The sequence below is a fragment of the Rissa tridactyla genome, chromosome Z, assembly GCF_028500815.1.
Source record: "Rissa tridactyla isolate bRisTri1 chromosome Z, bRisTri1.patW.cur.20221130, whole genome shotgun sequence".
NCBI classification, from domain to species: Eukaryota; Metazoa; Chordata; class Aves; order Charadriiformes; family Laridae; genus Rissa; species Rissa tridactyla.
This window is the reverse complement of record NC_071497.1, coordinates 61,374,866-61,388,380: the sequence shown is the minus strand read 5'-3', so window position 1 is coordinate 61,388,380 and position 13,515 is coordinate 61,374,866. Positions and strand designations below refer to the sequence as shown.

General features: G+C 36.8%; 1 protein-coding gene across 3 annotated transcripts in view; it reads left to right on the top strand.

Annotated features, from left to right (window-relative positions):
• Positions 1–13,515, top strand: part of AP3B1 (adaptor related protein complex 3 subunit beta 1) — a 178,364-nt gene that overhangs the window by 100,218 nt on the left and 64,631 nt on the right. For all 3 annotated transcript variants that reach the window (XM_054187047.1, XM_054187048.1, XM_054187050.1), the window contains exons 15-19: positions 2,017–2,193; positions 7,477–7,663; positions 8,624–8,754; positions 10,937–11,048; positions 12,419–12,575. In XM_054187047.1, the coding sequence (XP_054043022.1) occupies positions 2,017–2,193; positions 7,477–7,663; positions 8,624–8,754; positions 10,937–11,048; positions 12,419–12,575 (764 nt within the window). The remainder of the gene's footprint in view (positions 1–2,016; positions 2,194–7,476; positions 7,664–8,623; positions 8,755–10,936; positions 11,049–12,418; positions 12,576–13,515) is intronic.

Genomic DNA, 13,515 nt, shown 5'->3' with positions numbered 1-13,515 from the left:
TTAGGAGAGAAATTAGTCCTGTATGGCTCAAACCAGGACAAACATATATAAAAGATGCTAAGAATTAGTGCTTTGAGAACCACAGTGCTGAATTTCTAAAGCTTGTTTCTCCTGTGAATCTTGCCTGAGGCAGTACTCCAGCTCGTTAAAAATCACTGTATAGGGTAGGGAGTAATGGAAAGTGTTAGTACAAATGCCTTTAACTTTTTTAGGAAAAGTGGCAAAATCAGGTGAAATTGCAGTTACAATTGTAAGCTGTCCTTTTTTTCCTAAACTACAGTCAGTCATTTGATAGGATGGAACAGTTCTGTTTTTTCCTCTAGTATTTCAATATCTATTGAACAAGAGCCTGTACAGGATATGAGCGCACTACAGTCTGTAGGTGCTGTGCAAGACATGTTTCTTCCTAGAAGAAAGTTCTTATCGTGTGCTTTCTTCCTTCCTCTCAAGGAAGGAGAACAATGTTTTCAGGGAGATATGTAACACAGATGCAATTTTTAATTTGACCACCAAGTGATATAGGCTATCTCACCTTTGAGAAGAGCATGTGTACATTATTTCGTTTAACTCCTAACTGCTTCTAAACTCTGCATGGAGCTTGAGCTTCTGTTTCCTTCTGTGCTTTTCCATTTTGGTTCCCCTCTGTCTGTGACAGTACTGTGCTTTTGAAGTCAGCACCATATGCTGGGATTTCATCTAAAAACTGCTACTGCCACTTAGTTCAGTGAAACAGTCAATTAGCTCCAAAACAGTAAGACCTGTGTGAAGTTTCTGGCCAGAGTGTTTTCCATTAAGGGGTTAGATGCTATTCAGAAATTGAGAACCCTAGTTTTGAACTCCTGTCTCTCCAAAATTCTCTGTTCAGCTGGCCTTGCACATTGAGAAGCATGGCCAGCAGGTCGAGGGAGGTATTCTCCCCCTCTGCTCTACTCTTGTGAGACTCCACCTGAAGTACTGTGTCCAATTCTAGAGCCCCTACTGCAAGAAGGATATGGACGTGCTGCAACGTGTCCAGAGAAGGGCCACAAGGATGATCGGAGGGCTGGAGCACCTCTCCTATGAGGACAGGCTGAGGGAGTTGAGGTTGTTCAGTCTGGAGAAAAGAAAGCTCCGAGGAGACCTTATAGTGGCCTACCAGTATCTTAAGGGAGCCCACAAGAAAGCTGGGGAGGGACTTTTTAGGATGTTGGGTAATGGTAGGACTAGAGGGAATGGATTAAAACTAGAGAGGGGACGATTCAGACTGGACGTTAGGAAGAAGTTCTTCACCATGAGGGTGGTGAGACACTGGAACAGGTTGCCCAGAGAGGTGGTGGAAGCCCCATCCCTGGAAGTGTTCAAGGCCAGGCTGGACGGGGCTCTGAGCAGCCTGGTCTAGTGGGAGATGCCCCTGCCCATGGCAGGGGGGTTGGAACTAGATGATCTTTAAGGTCCCCTCCGACCCTAACAATTCTATGATTCTATGATTTGCAAAAATATGAAATTTACTCTCATTAAATTTTAAATAAGAATGAAGGAAATATAGCAATGGTCTTAAATTGTTGTGTTTTTAAAGTAAATAGGCAGGATTTGGGGAAGCTGTGTTGTTGGAAACCATTTCTGTATTAATATAGTCGCAAAAAAGCATTGTTTTGTTTCAAGATGGTGTTTAGCATAACCTGGTGGCAAGAATTCACAACCACACCTCGAAGACTTGGATCCTCTTCCCAGCTGCCACCAGCTTGTACTGTGAAACATGAACACGTCTCTTCTGTGTGCCTCTGTTTCCATTCCTGTTCTGTCTTGTCAACTCGTAATGCATGAGTTTTGGGGCAGGATCTGTATCTTACATTTGGTATGAATATTCAGTTTACCACAGCGGCCATATTGAACAGTGTTTAATTTGGGTCTGTATTTCTTGCATGGTAGTTGCCTTTAAATGGTATTTTGTTTAACTTGTTACTGAGCACACACATGTACAAGTTCACAAGTAGTCTTTGTGTATGTGTTAACTTAGAGTGCACAATATTTTCTCAGGTGCCGGTAGCCAGAGCCAGCATTCTCTGGCTCATTGGGGAGTACTGTGAACGGGTTCCAAAGATCGCACCGGATGTTTTGAGAAAGACAGCCAAGAGCTTCACTAATGAAGATGACCTTGTAAAGTTGCAGGTCTTAAATTTGGGCGCAAAACTCTATTTAACAAACTCAAAGCAGGTAAGCTTAAACTCGGAACTGCGTATATTTAAAGTAATAGTAGGTTTTGTACAGTCTATATAGATCAGTGGTGATTCCTTTTATATAAGTAACCAAAACTGGTCGATATTATTCTACAAAGAAAAGTTGAACATCAGTTTTCCAGAAATCTAACCGACTAAATCTAACTGTGAGTCTTTGAGTATGTTCTGGATCGTAAATGTGAAAGTAGTGGTAAGATCACTCTTTTTTTCCTCTTTTTCTTGGGGAAATTGTGGATTTTTTAATTCACATAAATATGAAAGATTTGTAAATTGTATTACTAATATCAAGTAGGAGATTTTTCAAGAAGTGATTTGCTGTTTTCTGGATCTAAGACCAGAATTTTCAAGGGAATACTGTCAATTTGAAGAAGAAGGTGCTCATTTTTTGTTCAGGATATCTAAAAGGAGATGCCAGCAAAAGCCCTTGTCATGTCTTTCCATCAGTGCTTGTCTTAAAGATAGTAGCTGCTTTCCCTTTTTTGTATTTCTTACTATTTCACTTTACCTTGTGCAGAGGGTGGGTTTTGGTCATCTTTAGTAATAACGATAACCTAAAAGTGTCAAATAGTACAAAAAGGTGAACTTTCAGGCATCTGAAAACAGTAGCTATGAGAGGTGCCAGCTGCCTCATTCTTCTCAATGACAGCACGATGAACTTTGTCACTCTCTGGCTATGAAATATAGCATCTCGACACTAATTTTTCACTGTAATTCCAGGTATTACTGTAAAGGGTTGTAAAATCAAAGATTTATTTTTTTTCCAAACGTAGAAGAAATATATTGTCAGAGATGTATATGCTTTCCTGGGCTGCTAGACCTCTGTTTTACGACAGCTTGGACAGCACAGGATCTGGTAGCTCTGCAGTTGTGGTGTCTTCTTGTTCCTTGATAGCTATATCCAACTGCAGATTTGATCTGAGACTTTATTCTGTAGGGCGTGTGGAAGATGAACTGTCTTGCCATGCATTCAGATAAGAATGAATGCTTGTCCTTTACTTATACAGTCTAAAATGGGACAGTAACAAAAGGTGACTTCTTTCTGTCAGTGCTCATCTTAATGAAAATGCTGGCTGAGCTAAGGAAATACGGGTCTGATTATCTGAACTGTCTCTTTTTGGACCATTACATCATATTTGCTATTTTTCCATATGATTTTTTGTAATTTTACACTAATGTTTCCACACCATATTTAGCCAAAAATCCATTGCCTACAAGGAGTTGATGATTTCTGTGATGCTCTTTTTCCAATTTCACATCTTAATACATTTTGAATCTTCATTATAAGTGTTTCATAACACTTTATTCAAATACAGTAATGACGATAAAGCAGAAGAAACTGTCTCCTGAGATGCCTACTAAATGATGAATTTCATCAAAGGGTGTTTTCCTCTTTTAGTTTTAGGTTGTAGAAAAATAAGTTGTCTTCTCAAGTGACCAAGCTAGTCGGATACAAAATTCTAACATAGTAGGTTGATGGCTTGGCTTGATTCAAAGCTCCTCCCAAACTAGAATACTATGATTTTGTCTTTAGGAGCTGGCAACACTCTTCCTATATCTACATCCTTATTCCCAGGAGTAAATCTTCGTTACTCAGTATTAAAACAATTCTTTCTGGAAATACTTCAGTTCCTAAAAAGTCCGGCCATTTTTTCAGTGTTAAGTTTTCAAACTTGAAGACAAATATTGTACACTTGGCTGCTCAGTTGTCAGTCTGTCCACCTCTCCTCATCCCCATGTTTTCTCCCTCTGTATCCTACCCCACCATGTAATACTTTTTTGAACCCTTTATCAGTTTCATCTAAAGTCAGTGGAATTGTGAAAATCTCAAAGATACAATGTCACTTTATTGAAAAGTAGAAGTAGGATAGCCAAGAGAGACTCAACACCAACCAGACAAAAAGAGTTCTTTCCCCAGGTGAGGGAAAGGCGGGTAAACCTCTTGTTAGGCGAAAAGCACAAAATTCTGGAGGACTTTGTTATTTTTTCCCTTTCTGTGAATATATTATTTTATTTGCTGATAATTTCTTTAGGCATATGTTTGAAAACTTAATGCAGCACATTCTGAGGAACGCTTTTTAAGATTTAGGACTCTTCATAAGAATTCCCAATATCCTTTAAATCTTGTGATCACCCCATGAATTTTTAAAGACTCTTTATAATTTAAGGAAGAGTATCAGGTTCAGTCCTATCTGAATAAATATCTACTAAGAACAGGCTTTTCTCTGGTTGTCTGTGTTTGGTAAATTTGCTTCCTTTTTTCATCACTTAGGGACATAAGAATCCTTATGAATGTGCTAGGTAGCTGTCCAAATGGAGCTTGTATAAGAGAAAGTGTTACATGGAAAAAATGTCATCTAGTTGCCTTAGCTGTTTCTTGTATATAGTAGGAAGAATAAAGAGATTTTGATGGGTTTCTGTTGTGCTACACAGTAGGAGTCCCACCAGAAAAAGTCCTGAGTAGTCCTAGTGTGTAAATAGATAAGTCAAATGTGGTTTAGCACAATAACCTTATCTTATGTATCTAATGAGTCGAGTTACTGTGAGCTAATGATATCAAAGAGTGGATAGATAGCTGTTTCTCTCCCATTGTAGAGCCTTGTCTGTTGGTGATACTGGTATTACAATTTTTTTCAAGTGGGGGTTTACCAAAAGGTTAATTGCTGCTAATATAGGATAGGCATTAAATTCTTAAATAGAACTATTGCCACTAGAAAATTCTGGAAAAGTTGCTGAAGGATGACTTGAAGTATACTTTTCATATTAGCCAAACCAAAATGTACAAAAATTAGTAACAGATTCTAACAGTGTGGAGATAAAAGAAACTGTATTATGACTATATAATGAGCATGTCCAGGTAATAGGAGATGTTGACATATGACAATAAATGTATGATATTATATATCAGAATACTTTGTCTTACTGTTCTGTGAAGCAGTCATGGTGTACAGATTCTGTCCTATTTCACCAAATTAATGTGCTTGCTCAAATAATTTTCAGCTTCTTATGGATATTCCTGTGTTGGAAAAAATGATGTGTATTCATTAGTTTATTTTTTGTTTTTAATTAAAAATTAATTGTTTCTATTAGCTACCTCCATGTAGAAAAGCTTCGCTAGTTGTTTGCTTGCGTTGCCATAAGACAAGAAAAAAAAATAGTCTTTTCATGCTGTTTTCGTGAAAACTACTTATACTATACATGATGCTTGCAAGGAGACTTCTTGCAGATATGGAACATTTCGTCCATATAAATTTGTTGTGTCTTTGTTGGATATGGAAAAGATATTTTAGGGGAGAGGAAAGGGAGGAGGAAAAGGGAAAAGATCATGGAGAAAATGATTCCATTAAAGAAAATGCAGTCTTTCAGGATCAACTGTTTATCTAATTTCATCAACGCTCACTGAAAAAGTTCCCACCATGGTAGCAAGGCCCTCAACTTTTCCCATCCCTATAGCAATTCACAAGTAAAGACCACTGTGTTTTACGATCCGTTCTGCTGCGTTTTCTGCCATGACAGGAAGGAGTCTTGTTTCGTTTTACAGAGAAGTGATGGCAAAGACTGCGGGAGGTATCCTTCATTTAGGTTAATTCATGCTACCTGGGAACCCTCCCTTCCAATTCCATTCAGATTGAACAGCACAAGTCCTGCATGGGTGCAGATTACGTATGTTCTGTCTGATGCAGTTGTTTAAAATTTTATACCCTGATACAGAAATAGCTGCCAATAAGCTGTGAAATATGTATGGGAAGGTTTTACCTTTCCCAGGTCTAAGACAGTACCTTGGGGGAAAAAATATCTTTTCACAGAACCATCCTTGGTCATTGGTGAGAAAAAAGAAATGAAAATTTTTTCACTGAGATTTTTTTTTAACTATGCTTTTACTATTATTAAATGTAATATGACTAATTTCTTCAAATCTCTGGTACCGTAGGGTATTTTGTGAAATGCTTTGTAATCAGATGCATTGCATTCTATGTAGTTAAAATTAGAACCTTTTTTTGCTTACTGTGTATTTCACTTACAGGACTATTCTGAAAAAGTATTTTTACCTCTCTAGAAATAACTAAACTGCATTCTCAAGGTGGAAATTATTAAACTGAACTTTTCTTAGCAAATTACACATAACAAAATTGGCTGATTTTTTTAATGTATTTTTCTGCTCACATGATTGAAACTGTGTTATTGTTGCAATAATAGCATGATAAACAAGATATATACACAAGGTTGTTTCTTTATATAAAGAAAAGAAATCGTCCTTGACAAAACATTTTTAACCCTGTGTTATTTGTCCATTTTGAGTTGAAATACTAAAAATTTCCATCCTTATGATGATTTATTATTTTTGCTCTTTTTCCTGTGTACTTCTATGTAAAGAAAGTGGCATACTTCTTTCAAATATATCAAATGAATACTGGGAAAGTCTCCCTGATTTTTATGTTCTTTTTTTAGTTTTAAAAATTTAACTGAATTATTAAAATTATTTAATACATGCTAATATTCTCAGACATCAAATTAGGAAGTTCTATTATGCTGTAAAAAGCTGTGATAATATAAGTTGCTCTCTTACATAAATAAATAAATGACCGATATTACTAGAGGCTTTAAGCTTCAAGAAAAAAATGGAAGAAGTCTTTTATCCTGGTTTTTAGAGGGCATCAGCAGCTTGCTTTTATGAAAAAGTAACAGCTAAATGCACTGCAAATAATTTGCAGTAATCCAGTTCAGTGATTCATGTGTCTGCTTTAATGGGTCATAATTCAGGATAAAGTAACTGAGTGCAGTCAGAGTGCAGACACTGCTTATGCCAGGGACAGTATCTCTTCATAAAACACACCTCAGCAGAAGCAGTTTGCCAGCCCCCTAATACCCTCTGATGTTTTGATGTCCTGCATATTTTTCCGATTAAGTTTTGAGTGCCATGTTTTTAGTTGTATTTCCACATTCATTATCCTCACGTAGACCCTTCAGCGGGTTTGCCATATATGATTATTTTTTTAATGATGCCTTTCTTTCCACTTCAGCAGTTTAATAATCTAGCACATGGCTGCTTCTCAGTACTCAGCATTCACCTCCCCAGTACAGAAGAGGACATGTGCTTTGGCTGCAGAATTCCATTTGCAGCTTTAGAAATGCATATTCCCTGTGGAACAACATTTGTTTGACATAACCATTCATTTTTATTACCTCTTTAAATATGTTTATCCAGAGTTATCAATAATCATAAATAACTTGTATTCTGTTCTTGTCCTGTTTTTTTCCACAGACAAAATTGCTTACCCAGTACGTATTAAATCTCGGCAAGTATGATCAAAGCTACGACATCAGAGACCGTACAAGATTTATTAGGCAGCTTATTGTTCCGAATGAGAAGAGTGGAGCTTTAAGCAAATATGCCAAAAAAATATTTCTGGCACAGAAACCTGCCCCATTGCTTGAGTCTCCTTTTAAAGGTATAACTGCCAAAATCATTTGGTAAATGTTAATTGTGTAAAGGAATGTGGCAGCCTATTCTATTTCAAATATGCTCTCAAATTGTGTCACTTAGCAAATACAAATGATTAATATGCAAGGGTACTCACTCTGCTTACTTGCTTTTCAGCAAGCAAGGTTTGCATGATGCAAACACAGTGCATTTCTATGATGATAAACCCTGACAAACAGATCCATTTCTATTTATGTGGATTTTAAATTTGATTTAAATAACAGAAGGTGTGTCTTTTGAGGTAAACTATTCTTCAATTTAGGAAAATAGCTCTAGTCTTTTATCTGGACTTTAATAGAAGATTGCTAATGTGAGTGTGGCAAATGTTTTCTGAATCTGAAATAAATTGAATCTCAATAGATTAGGTTTTTATTATTTTTCTCCAAAGTCATAATTTTCCCTGTGTGTTTTGCCTGTCTTTTTACAAGTAAGAACCATTGTCTGTCTTCTCAAATTAAAGGTTATCAGGTTATCTTAATTAAAAATGCTCTGTTATTGTGATGATTTGTAATTTTAATTTTCATACTTACTTAGTGCCAGTTTTGAATCTCTCAAATGAGCTCCATTTTGAAGAAAAACTATTAAAATTCTGGATGTGTTTGTGCCAAGACATGTATATGGATTGTTTAACTGTGCTGTCATTCTTAATATTCACAGTAAAGTAATTTTTAGAGAAGCTACATTTCAGAGCAACACCTCTAAACACACTGACTGATTAGCTTTTTTATTGACCATTATGGGGGAGATTATTGTAATCTATGGACTGAAATCAGTTTTTTGACCTATGAAGAGCTTCCTAGTTTATATTTATTCCATGACATTTGAGGTAATATAATGGCAATTACCTTTAGCTCTTATTAAGATTGCTCTTTGTGGTAGAGCTCATGGTGTTTGTGTATTTCTCCCCTCCCCCCCTTTTTTTTAATAGATCGGGATCATTTCCAGCTTGGCACCTTGTCTCACACGCTGAACAGCCGAGCCACTGGCTACCTGGAGCTGTCCGACTGGCCAGAGGTGGCGCCTGACCCCTCCGTCCGAAACGTTGACGTAGCCGAATCGGTATGTCAGCGCCATTAAAAGTAACTTCGCTGAAGGCACTCATCAATATAGAATATTAGCCTAAAATCCCAAGTATTTAAATACTGTCTGTATGCTGTACTGAAAGATGTTGATGCATGTGAGCATCCGTGTTGCTTATCTTAGCTTGGGAACGGAACATTTGGAAACCTGCATGATGCCTGCTCTTTTCTTTTCAATGAGAGAAGGGGATCAACTGTAGACCACTTCTGCTTTGCTAATGGATTAAATGAGATTTTTTACCTTCCATCTCACTTTTGATTTCAAACCTCTTACATTCACTGTGCTGCAGTATGTTACTTGCTGTTAATGATGAGTGTAGCTGGACTACCAAAGTAAGAGGTGAGTGGAGGCTTGTTCATGTAAAAATCCAAGTCTAAACAGAAAAAAGTAGGTAATATAAACAAAAGGCAGTGGCAGGGGGGAAAATTATGTTTATTTCGAAGTGTAAGGTTTGGAAGAGGCCAGGGTTTACATTTCAGCTCATCTGGAGAGAATTAGGGAAGTTTATAATAGGGAAATGTCATCTATTAGTGCACTAGTCATCTATTGACATTACAGGGCTGGTCTTCTACTACCAATAGTTTTTTGTTACTGGATTGTGAATTCTAAGGCATAGTTATGTTCTGGTACTAGAGCTGTGATTTATGCGTCAGGTACCAGAGTCCTACTAAATGTCAGTTAAAGCTGTTGAACAGTAACAGAAATATAAATATATTTGGAATACAGCATGCTGATGGTGCACCTGGAGGTATGTCATTGTAACAGGTATCCCCAGAAAAACACATGGTCCTTGTCATGAGCCAAATTCTACAGTAAATTGCACATGAATTAATTTGCATAAAAGATGTTAGGTAAGGAATGGGTAGAGAAGATTCTAAAAAATAGGTATGACTTCCAGAAGCCAATGAACAGCAATGTGGTGGAACAAGCATTTCTCCTTAGTACTTCCATATTACTTGTCTACCTCCTTATATACATTTCAGAAAAAGGTATTTGTGTACAAACTTCTGAAAGCTTTTACGGGGAGAATCTGAAGGCAATCAGCTCAAGGAGGGGATTATAAATTATAGGCTTGGCATGAAAGAATGTGTGGAAGCGCCTTTGTCCATAAAACCAAAAAGTGTTGCAGGAAATTGATCAAATGGAGTAACATCCATCTACAACATAATAAAAAACATCTACCTCCAACCATTTAAACCTCAAGACAAAAACGAAAATCCTTTCCCCATGGTTTTTTTGCAAGTATTTTCTTTGTAGAGTGTCTCATTGTCATTAATTTTGTGGTTCCTCTGATGCTGCAATTCACAGTTAGATATCATTTATATCCAAAAGAATATTGGATTTTTAAGTTGCCACTTCCTGGGAGGAGCATTGCAAAGCTTTAGCAGCTTTTGGTGTTTAAGACAAAGCCAGTGTGTCTCTAGAGCCATTGCAGGTCACTGTTAGAACTCTTTCAAAAGTTAGTCGTATTCCAGATCAGAGCAGTATGTATACTCAACTATATTGAGAGATACAGGTCACTGAGGCAGACTGCCTATAGTTGTCTGCCTATTTGCTTTCTTCCTGGCCTGGTTTTTCTTCTGCTTCTCTAGTAGTATAGGGGGATATGGAAAGAAAAAAGTCTGGCCGAAGTATTGCCACGTTCTGGTGTTCTCTTGGTGATAAGAATTACTTTTATTTGGAGAATTGCAAAGGAATTGAAATATAACTTCTCTGTGGCTGCTGGAACTTCTTCTGCCTACTTGGGTGCACGTCCGTTTTCCCCTTTACTTGGGATGATAAAGGTGGTAACTAGCCATATTTACCCTTTATTCTAGTCATAGCCTAAACTCAGCTGGATCTGGAGATAAAACTCTCAGACTTCAGGTTCTTTTGGCATAGAAATTAATTTATGGTTACTGATGCTTTTAATCTGCCTTAGTAAATCTTTTTCTAGACTCTCTAATAGACATATCTCACCTTTTAGAGGTATGTACAAAACTTTTAGTTCTCCTAATTGTGTCAAGTAAGAGAAGTTTAATAGCTTCTCTTGACTTGCTTAGAGGATTTATTTAGAAACTGCTTAATACTACTACTGCGAGTGGTTTTTCTTTGATGTGTTGTGTGTATATTTTTGTATTGCTGGTTGTAAAAGCAAACTTAAGTTGAAATTTATTTATAGGCAAAGGAATGGACTGGAATCCTAGGTAAGACAAGGAAAGAGAAACCTACTGAAAAGTTCTACTCTGAATCAGAGGAGGAGGAAGATGAGTCTGCCAGTACCAGTGCATCAGGTAGGTGTTTGGAAAACAACTTGCATCTTTGCTGCCTGGAGAACTGTATCTTCGGAACTGGCCACTACTTAAAAAGAATTGGAAAAAATGTCAAAAAAAAGCCAGAGCTATGTATAAAATCAGGAAATCAGGGGAAAATTTTACATTCACTTCAGCTGCGCAGTAACTGCTAATTTTACCAATATGGCTTCTGTGTTTATTAAATGAGTTAGACTTCAGTTTGTTTCCCAGTTAAAAAAGCTGGCATGCTATTTTTATCCTGCTTTGAATCTAGTAAGAGTAGTGAGAGTTTGGAACTCCAATTAAAACTAAAGGCACCTAACTTTTTGCGGGAAGAATGCCCATGTGCTTCATTGAGAACGGTAAGTCTTGAGTATTTTTGGGAATTTGTTGTTGATGAAGCACGTGCTGCCGTGTTGATAAATGGCCAGACTTATTTAACTGTGTGGTTTTTTGTGGGGTTTATTCAGTAAATTGTGTTACAGTATTGCTCTCAAGTTCTACACGATGTTTTCTATGTATTATAATGGGGGTGATGATGGAGATCATAACTGACAGCTGCCTATCAATTTAGGTGAGCAAAGGTTCTTTTGACCAGTCTCCCACTTAATGCTGGATAGGCAGTTCCCCGAGACAGTTGTTTCAGTACTCGTTAATATAGTTCAGATATAGTGAAGAACATCTTACTCCCAGGTCCAGAATTTAGACACAGAAAATGTTTAGCATTATAGATTTAAAAGAATTATCAGCATCTGATGGAGTGGAAGAAAGGCACCTTAAAATCTGAATATAGAGCTTCTTCCCTCTCATTCCTAAACTGAGGAAATATGTAGAAGTGCTTAAGAATTGTGTCACTGAAATTAATGATCTCTGAAGCAAGAAAAGAATATAATCCCTTCAGATATTTGAGTATTTGGTAACTATATGATTAATTAGAGGGTGAATAATTTGTTTTAAGTCAGTGTTTCAATCATCATCATATCAGTATTCAAGAACAGATTATCTAATTAAACAACTGGTTGAAAAGATAATCTTGCAGTTAAGTGAATGTATAGATTAAAGAATTTGAGGTCATCTCCATCTCCTGATAGGGTTATGTAATTTGAAGAATCCACATGCAATTAATGTATTATTGGGCTTTCTAATTTGATAAAGTATAATACTGTAGGCTAAAGAGGACGGACGGGTCTTTAACCACTAGAATTTTGTAAATGTTAGGGTGCTTTTGTCACAGGTTAAATATTGCTAAAGCTTGCAATTGGGTCTTATAATGCTAAAACATTGTTTTATTTAAATAAAATTTGGATTCCTAAAATGCTAATTATGTAAGATATTTAGAAAAAAAATTGTAAGAGTTGTTTTTATATCAGAGAGCAAGTCTGGCAGTGAAAGTGAGAAGGAAGATAAGGAGGAAGACAGCAGTGATGAGAGTAGTGGGAGTTCCCCTTCCAGTGAAGAATCAAGTGACAGTGAATCAGGCAGCAAAGAAAGTACGGCAAAGAAAACATCTAGAGCTACTGATGAAAGGTAGGTATGCATTTGTATGGTTTTAATATTTTGTGATACTAGCTGTTAAAGCACTCTTCCTGTAAACAGTCTGATAAGCCTTTAATTAGGCGTTTTTGGGGTGTATTGGCCAAGGAGTGATGTCTCCTGTTTCAATACGTGCCAGTAATATTCAGTGTATGAACTGGGTTCGTATTTTCATTAATCAGACTACTCTTATGTTTGGAATTAATTTCTGACTTCAGTAAAATCTTGGGTGGCTTTTTGAAAATTGATGTAACCTTGGGAGGCTGAATAAGTGATCAAACAGTTGTGTGAAACACTTAATTACCTTTTGCAGCAATTTTGCTGAGAGCTAAAATTAAGTCCTTCAACACTTTGCCATTATGTAACTAAGACAATTGATTTTTCTAAATAATGTTATATTAAAAAGATTATGATCCAAATATTAGAGGCAAGGGCTGTGAAGGGAAACGGTCATAAGATATTTAAGTGTTAGCGCTTTTTAAGATTGCCCATTATCAACAGCATTATCATGTATTAAAGTATCATTAAAATTTTGAGTAATTGGGGCTAATACCTTGGATTGTATGAATCTGTTTCTTCCACTGCTGTCAGCAAGTGGCCTCTGCAGACATGATCGCCCTTTACTCTGTAGTCTGCTGCCAGCTCACTTGATGAGTTTGCAGCTCAGCTCAGTCGTGGCTGACAGCGCTGATTGGGGCGCAGTACGCACTCTGCTCCTTTTATTACAGACAGTAATTAAAGCAGCTCGCCTTGCCACTTCCATAACAAACACAGCATAATGCCCTAATTATGACTTTATTAATTTAAGTCAGGATTTAATGATTTTAAAAGTGATTTATATTGTTTTTCCTGTTCAGAACAAATGAAATCTGTAGGTTAAATTAATACAGGCTTTTCATCATCACAAAGTTAAAAAGCTAGTTACCAGTAAATT